At 41.0% G+C, this 12,538-nt stretch overlaps 1 protein-coding gene across 1 annotated transcript; it reads right to left on the reverse strand.

Moving 5' to 3' along the window:
• Positions 1-8,958: 8,958 nt before the first annotated feature.
• On the reverse strand, positions 8,959-11,484 carry LOC121986246 (zinc-finger homeodomain protein 2-like). The gene has a single exon (XM_042540110.1). The coding sequence runs from the start codon at positions 11,267-11,269 to the stop codon at positions 10,469-10,471; it is 801 nt and encodes a 266-aa protein (XP_042396044.1). The 5' UTR covers positions 11,270-11,484; the 3' UTR covers positions 8,959-10,468.
• Positions 11,485-12,538: the final 1,054 nt, after the last annotated feature.

Raw genomic sequence — 12,538 nt, forward strand, 5'->3', positions numbered from 1 at the left:
AATGAAATTAGATGGCATAATTGATAAGTATAAGGCCAGATTGGTAATCAAAGGATATTGACAACAAGAAGGCCTTGATTACTTTGATACGTATTCTTCGGTATCAAGAATAACTTCCATTAGAGTATTGTTGGCTATTGCCGCTCTATGGAATCTTGAAATACATCAAATGGATGTAAAGACTGTCTTTCTAAATGGGAATTTAAAAGAGAAAATCTATATGGAGCAACCTGAAGGATTTTCTGTGCTAAGACAGCAAAACAAGGTATGTAGATTGGTGAAGTCATTATATGGCTTGAAACAAACACCAAAGCAGTGGCATGAAAAATTTGATAATGCCATGAAGGAATGTGGATTCAAGATTAATAAATATGATAAATGTGTCTACATGAAAGCCACAGAGAATAACTATGCCATCTTGTGCCTATATGTAGATGACATACTTATATTTGAGAGTAATGATAAGATAATCAAATCCACTAAAGATATGTTGAACTCAAGATTTGACATGAAAAATATAGGCCTAGCTGATGTCATTCTGGGAATCAAAATTCTTAGAACAACAGAAGGACTTGTTCTTAGTCAGTCTCATTACATGGACAAAATTCTTAAGAAATTCACTAAGGGTGATATTGCATTGGCACGAACGCTGATAGATATGAGTCAACATCTATTGAAAAATTGAGGTGAAAATATCTCTCAGCTAGAGTACTCTCGAGTAGTTGGAAGTCTGATGTACCTGATGAGTTGTACACGACCAGACTTGGCCTACGCAGTAAGTAAACTGAGTAGATACACAAGTAATCCCAGTATCGAGCACTGGAAAGGGATAACAAGAGTACTGAGGTACTTAATGTTGGAACCCCGAGGTGTTTTGATGTGATCAAACAAGTTAAGTTAGGTCCTGCGTTGTTTAACCCTTGTGTCTAAGTGTGCAGGAACTTAGGAACACAGGAAGTCGAGCGGAAGACGCGGCTAGCGAGAAGGACGGCACGGGAGAGAGCCGACGGGCTCGGTGTGTCCGAGGGACGAGGTGTCCGCGGAAGAGTACACCGGTGGACGAGAAGAACGTGCGCGACGTTCGAGGGACGAGAAACCGGGAAGGAAGGCTGCTCGAGGAGAAGGCCGGAACATGGGTTCGGGTGAGCCCTATTCCGGATGGCCGAGATCACCCAAGCTAGTGGAGCCGGAACAGAAGATCCGGACCGAGACGAGCTGAACCGAAGCAGAGCGACCGGACGGAAAAAGTCAACCAGAGTTGACTTTTGGGGTCCGGGGCGCCCGGAACCATCCGGGGCGCCCGGAATATGGTTTTTGACCAGATCGAGTCAAACTCGATCTGAACGTTGGGGGATAAAGTTTTATCCCCCCAGGGCGCCCGGAACCCTTCCAGGCGCCCCGACCAAGGCTATAAATATAGCCTTGGTCCAGAAGCAAATCAATTAATCAGAACGACGAACTTGTAATCAACTTCTGTGTGCTTTACTTTTCTTCTTGTACGTTCAACGCTGTAAGAGGCTACTCCGCCCAGAGGAGAATCAGATAGTGCGCTTTCTTTGCCTTGGATTAGCAATCCTCTGATTGCAAACCAAGTAATTTCTCTGTGTCTATTTTCTGTTTTAATTAGTCTCTGCTTTTTTAAATTACAAGTTCTTTTAAGTTAGTTGAATATCCGAGAAGGGTTTTTGTTTTATTTTGTAGGGCAATTCACCCCTCCCCTCTTGCCGGCCTCCAAAGGGACCTACAAGTGGTATCAGAGCCAAGTACGCTTCAGGAGGACTAACCGCCGATCGAAGCAACAAAGATGGCCGGACCAAGCATCGTTCCACCAAAATTCGAGGGGAACTTCACAGACTGGAAGCGTCGTATGGAGGTATTTCTAAAAACCGAGATTGAAATTTATTTTATTATGAAATACGGTTTTGTAGCTCCAACAAATCAGAACGGTGAAGAAAAAGAAGAAAGCAATTGGACAAAAAAAGAGCAGAATGAGTTCGTAGCAAACAGCCGTGCGGAACATCACCTGCTAAGCGTATTACCGCCTCAGGAAGTAAACCGCATCGGAAGCTACTCATTAGCTAAAGAACTTTGGAATAAGTTTCTAGAACTCCACGAAGGCACATCCGAAGCGAAGCTCGCTAGAAGAGACATCCTCCGAAACAAACTAATGAACATCCGCTTGGAGAAAGGTGAGAAAGTAGCCGGTCTACATGCAAAGGTAAAAGAACTAGTTACTGGTCTCGAGAACCTCGGTGAAAAGGTAACAAATCGGGACGCCTTACGCTACGCACTCAACGCCTTTCCCAGAACTCCAGAGTGGACGTCAATCATCGACGCCTACTACATCTCAAAGGACCTGGAGGTAAGTACATTAGAGGAATGTTTTTCTACTCTTGAATTACACGAAACTAGATGTGCAGGAACGACAAAGGATACAACCCAGACTATAGCGCTGAACACAACTCAGAAGGATGAATTCGAGTCAGACTCCGAAGACGATCAAGAAGCGCACATGGTAAGAAATTTTAAAAAATTCTTTAGGTCTAATAAATTTAAAATGCAGAATAAAAAGAATCAAAAAGGAGGAAGAAAGGTGCGATGCTACCAGTGTCAGAAGGAAGGACACATAAGAGAAGACTGCCCAGAACTCAAAAAGGACAAAAGGAAGTCTCCCAAGAAACACAACCTAAAAGCAACTTGGGATGACACTTCTTCATCTGAATCAAGAATAACCGGGATAGCACCGATGGCAAGCTACGATGGACAAAGTATATCAGAATCGAGCAACGATGAAGAGGAGCGACCTCGGATGAAGGCAGCGAGATTCAGGCTTTAAGTCCGACATGGTAAGTGAGGTATGCCTCTTACCCCGATCAACTTTACTCCGGCATTAAGGCAATGACTAAATCCATGTATAAATTAGAAAAGAAAATGCCAAATTAAAAAATGAAATTTTGGAAACAAAAGGAATTTTAGCAAAATCATGTCTAATAGAGGATTTTGATAAATTGAAAATTCACAATGAAAAACTAAAAGAAGAAATAGAAAGATTGAAAAAATATAAAAGTTCAAATATTTCTACTTTTAGAAATTATAGAGGTTTAAATTGGTATTATAGATTTCATCAAAGTCAAATTAGAAATATATCAAAAATCTATGTACCTAGGAAATACTTGGTTAACCCTGTAGGTAGGAACCTCTACTGGGTTCCAAAAACCTGTTTAATTTAACTTAGCATTTTCAGCAAGGAAATTAAACGACTAATTTCATTATAAGGCTTTGTCTAAGAAAGTGGTTGTTGCTCCAATAACCAAGAAGGCCTAGTGCCTCGCCACGACCTGGAAGTCAAGTATCGAAATGAAAAGTTTAATTGACTAACTGAAACAGCATTAATTTAATTTACCTAATGCTTTAAAAGAGTTATTCAATTTATATTTTTTTTAAAAAAAAAAAAATTAATTTTTTATTATTTATTTCTGAAAATTATTGACTTAGAAATTTTCTGATAATTGACTTAGAATTTTTTTTTTGGAAATCGACTTAAATCTTTTTAAATTAACTTAGATATTTTTTTAGGAATTTTTCTATGAATACTGTCTTAGACATTTTCCTTTGAAAAATTGCTTTAGAAATCTTTTATAAAAATTCACGTTAAAATTTTCTGAATATTGACTTAGAATCTGTTTTACTAAATATTCTCTTTCGAAACATTGCCTTAGAAATTAATATTAATTACCTTAGAAAGTTTTTATGAAAATTCACTTAAATTTTTTTTACCTTAGACTTGTTTAAAGAACCCCTATTTTTAATGTGATCAAAGGGGGAGAAGAATGTTAAGTCTAGGGGGAGGTATATAAATTTTTTTTATGAAATATCTTTGGACTTAATTACAAATAAATTGTTTTTATTGCATCTGTTTTTCCCTAGCTTAACTTGGGTTGCTCACATCAAAAAGGGGGAGATTGTTGGAACCCCGAGGTGTTTTGATGTGATCAAACAAGTTAAGTTAGGTCCTGCGTTGTTTAACCCTTGTGTCTAAGTGTGCAGGAACTTAGGAACACAGGAAGTCGAGCGGAAGACGCGGCTAGCGAGAAGGACGGCACGGGAGAGAGCCGACGGGCTCGGTGCGTCCGAGGGACGAGGTGTCCGCGGAAGAGTACACCGGTGGACGAGAAGAACGTGCGCGACGTTCGAGGGACGAGAAACCGGGAAGGAAGGCTGCTCGAGGAGAAGGCCGGAACATGGGTTCGGGTGAGCCCTATTCCGGATGGCCGAGATCACCCAAGCTAGTGGAGCCGGAACAGAAGACCCGGACCGAGACGAGCTGAAGCGGAGCGACCAGACGGAAAAAGTCAACCAGAGTTGACTTTTGGGGTCCGGGGCGCCCGGAACCATCCGGGGCGCCCGGAATGAGATTTTTGACCAGATCGAGTCAAACTCGATCTGAACGTTGGGGGATAAAGTTTTATCCCCCCAGGGCGCCCGGAACCCTTCCAGGCGCCCCGACCAAGGCTATAAATATAGCCTTGGTCCAGAAGCAAATCAATTAATCAGAACGACGAACTTGTAATCAACTTCTGTGTGCTTTACTTTTCTTCTTGTACGTTCAACGCTGTAAGAGGCTACTCCGCCCAGAGGAGAATCAGATAGTGCGCTTTCTTTGTCTTGGATTAGCAATCCTCTGATTGCAAACCAAGTAATTCCTCTGTGTCTATTTTCTGTTTTAATTAGTCTCTGCTTTTTTAAATTACAAGTTCTTTTAAGTTAGTTGAATATCCGAGAAGGGTTTTTGTTTTATTTTGTAGGGCAATTCACCCCTCCCCTCTTGCCGGCCTCCAAAGGGACCTACACTTAAGGTATACTAAGGTATGGTACAGGACACGTGTATGCCTCGGTAGATGTGCACGAGCCTCCCCACAGCTCTATATAAGAGCTCTCAGACTTCACCGGAGGTACGCGATCTTTTGTCTTCGAAGCCACTTCATCATTTTATTCTTGCCTGACTTGAGCGTCGGAGGGTCGTCGCCGGGAACCCCTTCCCGGCCCGACTTCTTTGCAGATTCGCCGGAGAATCGTGCAGCTGGTTGTAGAAAGAGGAGAGCGCCACGTCCCCAGCTTCCGTCGACTTATCGTTCGGACAGGATCACCAAGGATTATAAAAGAGGGGGTAGAGGTGCCTTTATAGCTAACGACTCTATTCTATTCTTCCTCTCTTTTCCTCCTTGGTGGCCGGCCCTAGCTTCTCCCTCTTCTCTTCTTCTTATGGCCGGTGGCAACTTCTCTAGGAGCTTGGTTGGTGGCCGGATTTTACTTGAGGAAGAAGAAGAAGAAGGAGGCTTTGTTTCTTAGTATCCCTTGGAGCTTGGTGGTGGCCGAACCTCATCCTTTCATGGAGTTATTGTGGTGGCCGAATCTTACTTGGAGAAGAAGGTGGCTTAGGTAGATTCTCATCTCGGTAGATCGTTGCTCACACAATGTCCGGGATAAGAAGAGGAATACGGTAGAAGATTAAGAGGTTATTTGCTTACAAAGAAATGTATAACTAGTAATTGTTTTTCGCATCATACTAGTTTTCTTTGTATAGTTATTTTTGGAAATACCAAACACAAGAGGCATATGATTCTAGAGTTTTTGGATTTGTTTCGAATTTATATTTTCTTTGTTTTCGAATTTGTGATTCGATTGTTCTTTTTGGTTAACCTAGAGTTATTTAAGGAAATTAAATATTAGCTTTCCTTAAAAGACTTTGTCTAGGCGGTGGTGTTGCTCCCATATCCAAGAAGACCATGTGCCTCGCCATGCAGTCCTGGAAGCCAATTTTAGAAATTAATATTTAATGGAATTAATAACATAGGTGGATTTGAATCAATAGTGTTAAGTTCCGCTTGCGATTCAAATCTAAACCATTAAGAATAGATAAGGTAAATTTGGAATCAATGACGTTAAGTTCCATCTGCGATTCCTAATTTAACTTCTAAAGAACACAATAAGTTATTTATGGAAAGGTTCGACACTTATACAAAAAAATTTTGTACAGTGGAACCGGTGAGATTTTCCTAAGACTAACCAACAGTGATAGCTCTTGATGAAAGCATTTTGGAGTCCAGACGACTATATGGGTTCAGGCGACCGGGTACACCAATGACTGAGCAACTTTTAGGCAACTAGGAGACAACGTTATAAGCAACCCAACTTTGGCGGCCGAGATAAAGTTTGACCCTTGCCCAAGCGAATGGTTGGTACACGGGCAATCGTGAAGCGACATTAACATTATCTTATGGATAGAAGTTGCAACCACATCAGCACCTGTACAGGCGAGGGAGGGCTCTAGCTGACTGGGAGAATGTTATATAAAGAACTTCAAGACAAAGCTTGAAAATCATTCCTTCTCAATCATCTAGCTTTTTTCTAGTGTTTTGAGTGCTTTTTTTGCTTTATGTATTGTGACACACTATTTTTTTTTATCAGCAATACTTAGAGTAATAATTTTTATTGTGTTTAATTTTTAAATTCTTTTTCTATAAAGATTTCTCTATTTAAGAGAAATTAGAAATAAGAATTAATTTTTTAAACTACTGTGTATCTATATTTCTGACTTGGTTGATCAATTTACATATTTAATTGCTATCTATTATTACTCACTTTATCTTACTTGATAGCATTAATCAAAGTTAATTTATTATTTTTACTGTGCTAACTCTGATTAATTTAGTTTTCATCTTCTCTTTATTTTTTATTGTAAAAATTTAATGCTATTCATTATCCCCTCTCTCCCCCCCCTCTCTCTCTCTCTCTCTCTCTCTCTCTATAGATATATATATATATATATATATATATATATATATTAGGGTTTGAGGGTTTGAAGTTTCTATAAATTCATGTTCAGCCGTTGAGGAATTACTCCTTGAATTATTAATAAAGTTTTTTAGTAAATGGTGGATTTTTTTTTTTTTTTCGTTTCGGTGCCTTTTCTCCTCTTCTCTTTTCCTCAATTTTCTATTATGGTTAGTTAGCATAATAATCACTATCCTACTCAATATCATTATAGAAATTAATTTCTAAACTATTGGTGCATTATAAATTGTTTGAGGACAAGATGATAGGTCCATGTTGTTACACTTGCAACTCATAAATTACTGAAATGCTAAAATTACTATTAGATCCTTTGGAAGCATATTGTGAAGTTTCTTCTCTTTTCTTCTACTTTTCTTTTCTTCTACTTTTATTATTCTTATTATTCTTGTGCAATGTTTCAAAAATAGAAAAGCTTGAGCCAGTTAAGCCAGACGGCATGGCAATTAGTTCACAAAGTTTGCCATGGCCCTGCTACAATGTGATGGAAATGAAAAACCCTTTTTCATTACTTTTGCTGAAACACATTATGGTTTGAGACAAATGTTATTTTTTTTTTTAAAGGGCAGAAGGAGACATCTGATACTGTCTGTCCTTACCTAAACACAGATATTAATGTAAGGTGGTGGGTCAAGCCCTATTGTATTGATGTTTGCCTGCAAATTGAAATAGTCTTGCTTGGTGCCCAATCAAGACCCTTAACCATTCCCTGGCAATCCTTTCCCTCTCTGATAAGTCACCATCAGTCCTGAGCCACACTGCAGACTTCAGGCCCCACACCACGCCCCATGCATGATGCATCATTCATCACTATTATTTTAATTGGTTCATCAAGAAACCCTATTCCATGATCAAGTTTTGAACAGGAAGCAAAGGAATGCTGTCTTCGTCAGGACATGGAGTCAATTTAGGGCATGAGCAGCTCTAAAGCATTGGCATGAAGCCAAAAGAAGCCTCACTTTCTCAGATGACAGAGTTTTCACATGCATGCGACTATGCGAGGAGAGGTACAGAAACCTCCTATCTCGTTGTCAGATACAAGAATCCATGCTTTGAATTGATCATAATTATCATAAGTAATAAGTTTCTCATCACTCATAATAATCATGATTAGGTGATCTATGCTCGACTCAATCTGATCACTGATCGGTAACCCTGTATATAAAAAAACATGTTCTACAATATAAATGTATATATATGTCTGAATAAAGAGTCTGCCACACCCCTTCTCTCTACATCTCTTTGAATCACTTTTTATTGGAACATTTCATCTCTCTACGTCTCTTTAATTCACTTTTACTCCAAGTACATTGTACCATCCCAAGTTAAAGCAATGAAGGGCACAGGGTCACTGTTTAGCCATGCCAAATTCTCTCTCATTTCCTTCTCTCATCTTTGTAAAGTAGACAGCTTTTTCAACGGCAATGGGACTTCAAAGAATTCTAACACAGGGAACTAATGTGTGTATATATGCCGATATATATTTGGCATTGCATGATAATTTCCAACTGAGCCATTAATATTCAGAATATGTAAAGTCTCTTTGGATGAAGCTTTCTCGTGAAGCAATATGCTTTGTCTAATACTGGCTTAATTAAAGGCTTATTATCTATATTAATTATAGTGCTTGAGTTTCAACATACTCATGAAAAGTGAATTATGGGAGAAAGGATTCAAGTTCTGATGAAGTTTCAGTTATTGGAGTTGGACTGCCATTGAGGAAGATGCCAATCAAAAAGACCACTAACTTTACTCTTTTTTTTTTTAAAAAAAAACAAAGATGATTCTGTTACTTAAGTATTTGAAGCAACAATCATTTGCTGTGTGTATTTATATGGGAGATGATAACTTGGTCATGTACTTCTTACAGGAATGCCACTGCATGTGCACCAAAATATATTATGAGATTTCATTAAAGAGAAAAAGGTTGAAGATTGGCTAGTTATGCATACCTTTTTACTAGGGTTGGTTGCAAGTTAAGCTGAAATGAGCTCACTTAAGTATTATTTGAAACAATGAGTGTTGTATTGAATCTTGTTTGCAATTATGCTTGTTAGGCTTTTTTCTTACTCAAGCTTTTCTCAAGCCAACTAGCACGAATATGTATACGTACGCAATTGAGTGTGCATTTGGATTATATGCTCTTCTTTCCTTAGAACAAGTGCACTTTTTCATAAGGATATGATCATCTATTACATGAAGATATATATAGTGCTATATATAGAGAGAGAGCAACAAGTAATTTTCCATTAGTTAACAGGTCCAAAGACACTTCACTGTTGAAGAACAAGAGCTCTGGGCCTCCACCACCTACCATTAACCTCCCTTCCTTCCTCACGGGAGACACACATGCAGCTACCTCCTTAGCTCCATCTTTTACTTCATGATCTCCCTCAGGAGACAAATATCTCTCCATCATTATATATCTCTTTATACACACAACACACACATCAATGCATGCACATTCCGATCCTCCACATGCACCACTGCACATGTAGAATTGGAACGCACCAGACTCCTTTGCTTTCTCCCTTCACTTTCCCAAGTCATCACACCATCCACACTCCTCTTCTTCTTCTTCTTCTTCTTCATTAGTACTTTGCACCCACCCCTTTACGTGGTGGTCCACATGATGAATATACGATCCTGCATACATTGATGAAATCCTCCGAGAAGACAACACTGCAGTGCATGAATATGCTGGAGTCACATGATGCAGAGGGAGCTGCGAGAGGCACCAGCCGGGTCCATGCACGCTGGCTTGGGGAATTGTGTTCTGTCAATTTATGTTGATTTCATCTCTGAATCTGAACTTGATCAGAGAGCGTAACCGGTTACCACCATTCACTTAGCTATTGTATTCCCATGCTCCATGCCACCCCACATCTTTAGTCGGGTTGCAGAAGACGTATAATTAATGAAGAGGAACCAAGTCGGGTTGCAGCAGACGTATAATTAATGACGAGGAACCAACTTCCTACCCTCCTCAACTATTGAATAAGAGAAGAGGAATATTGGGGGGAGGGGGGAGTCAATCCTGATATGAAGCTTGGCGGTGGCAGTGGTGGTGGTGGAGGAAATTAATTAATGAGACAAGGTTTGGTCTGCTGACTGCTTTGCTACATGGCAGTAATCAATGCTGAACCATAGGTTGGTTAATGGAAACAACGTGCCGTCCAGTAAATAACACAAACGAGGGCATATACCAGGAAGAAATTGATTGTGAGTGTGTTCATTGATGATGCCTGGCTAGCTAGTAAAATTAAACCGCATTTACCCTGTTGGCTAGCTCTCTGGCTTCATTTAATTCCAGTCGAATATAACCATATATAGAGAATAAGAAGAAGAAGAGGAGTTGGGAGAGGAAAATGAGCATGAGCATTGCATGGAGGACACGTCTACTAAGTAGCCAAAGTAGAGCCGCAGCTCATGGAGAAGAAAAGAGGAGAGCTAACTGATGAATCCAACAGTTATAGTAGTCTTCATAATTAATTAAGAACACTAGAACGAACTACACGGCTACTAGTACAAATCGAAGAAGAAGAAGAAGAAGATGATGATGATGGAGGAGGAGGATGTTATAATTAATGGCGATGGTAGTGTTACAATGAGATAATTAAGTAGGTTTGTTCTTACCGAGGGTGTGCTTGTTGTTGTGCATCCAGACCTTGAGGACATGCCGTTTGATGGAGGTCTCGTCGCAAAGCTGCTGGACGGCGGCCTCGTCCTCCTTCTGGATGCGCCAGCCCACGCGCTCCGCGAAAGCAAGCATCTTGTCCTTCTGCTCCTGCGTGAACTTGGTGCGGAACCGCTTCCGGCCGCCGCCGTGGCTCCCTGCCGACGACGGCCCCATTCCCATCATCGCCGCGGCGGAGTACGGATCCTCCATCCCCAGCTCCGCCTCCCGATCCCCGCGCGAAGTCGACGGGATCAGCGCCAGGTGGTGCCGCTGCGGATGCGGCGGCGGCGCCGCCACTGCCAGGGGCTGCTGGTGGTGAAGGTACCCCGGCGCCGCCGTTCGGTAGAACGGCGAGAACTGGTGGTGGTAGTATCCGACTACGCCGCCGCCGGTGCCCCCTGCTTCGCGCCGGTGGAAATTGCGGTGGCAGTTGCAGGCGGCGCACCGGAGGGCGTCGAGGCTGCCCTCCTCGCCGGCCGCCAGGAACTCGCCGCACCCGTCCACCGCGTGCCCTCCGATCCCCAGCGCGTGGTTCTTCAAACACTCCCTGTACCTCCCCCCTCCCCCGCCTGCCTTTCTGCGGCCGCTCCCCATCCCCTCTTCTCCTTCCCCGCCGCCGTCGCCTCCCCCTCCATCCCCTCCTCCTCCAGGCGGCGAATTGGGAGTCGGTGCGTCGTAGCTAGACCCCACCGGCAAGCCCATCTCCTCCTCCGTCTCCTCGTGCTCGTCAAAATCCATCGGTCACCACCACCTCACCTCAGCTCAGATCGCTGATCTCCCTCACTTCATTACGGACCTTAACTCGCCTGGTTTAAGGGGATAAGCCCGAGAAGAAGACCTGCGGACGCCATCAAGCTCTCTTTGTCATCCTGTTATAAACCCCTCTCTCTCCCTATCTCTCTCCAAATCGCAGTAATGGAGTGGCTTATTAAGCTGCGCCCCTGCTTAATAAACCCACGTGATCAGTGGCAAGTTAAGTAAATTTGACTGGTCTTTTTACGGTCTCTCTCTGTTGCTGAAATGACTGCATCACCAAAAAAAGAGAAAACTCATTCATTGTTATCTTTCTTTCTGTGCTTTTCATTTAATTTCCAAAATATACCCCCACAACATTTCATTTTCATGTATTTTAATAATACTGTTTACCTAGAAGGAAAAGAGGAGATGAGGAATGGGCAACCATTTTTCACTTTCTCAGAAGCAAGACATGCCACTTCAATCACTAATCGGTCAGTGAGTCAAGTGGCTCGGACTAATTCTGGACCGGACCAGGTTCAGTCCGTGCATTTTGTTTTAGGGTGGTAATCAGCCACCAAACATGTTTAGGTTGTCTAACGCGGTCCATGCATGCATGCATGCAGTCAGATCACGTCTTTTAATATTTGGTATTAATGTTTATTTTCATAGGGATAACTGTAATTTGAATTAATTAATTATTAATTAAAATAAACTAATACAGCTGATAATTATCAAATCTATTGATATTTAGAGGATGTTCTAAATCTATTAATTCGCTTATGAATTCTAAGAAATAGGTATCGAAAAATTACTCATAATTTTCTGAATGACTCTTCTATCTACATCATTCGAATCTATTTATTTGCACATAAATATCAGAAGTGATCTTCTAAGCAAATTGATTCTCACAAAAATATTAAAAAATAAGTATCCAAAAACTATTCGAAACAATAGCTCTTCTATTGACATCATTCTTCTCATCATCGAGAACATATATAAAGTGATAGTCCAAGAGGAAGTTAATCTGGCATTAACGTAAAAGTGAGGATTGCTATTATTTTTACTCAGACAATATTTAATTAAAAGCCCAAAGAAAGCATCAAATGATACTTGCCACGGAGTCTCTTTAGATAAGTTGTAAGAGCCTGCAACATGAGAATATGTTAAAAGATGAGTTGTTCGATCAAGAACATAATTTATGATAATGGTGGCTCCACGGACATAACCAAGATTTAAAATTTCCTGGGACTAATAGTCGGCATTGATATT

This window comes from Zingiber officinale, chromosome 5B (assembly GCF_018446385.1).
Source record: "Zingiber officinale cultivar Zhangliang chromosome 5B, Zo_v1.1, whole genome shotgun sequence".
NCBI lineage: Eukaryota > Viridiplantae > Streptophyta > Magnoliopsida > Zingiberales > Zingiberaceae > Zingiber > Zingiber officinale.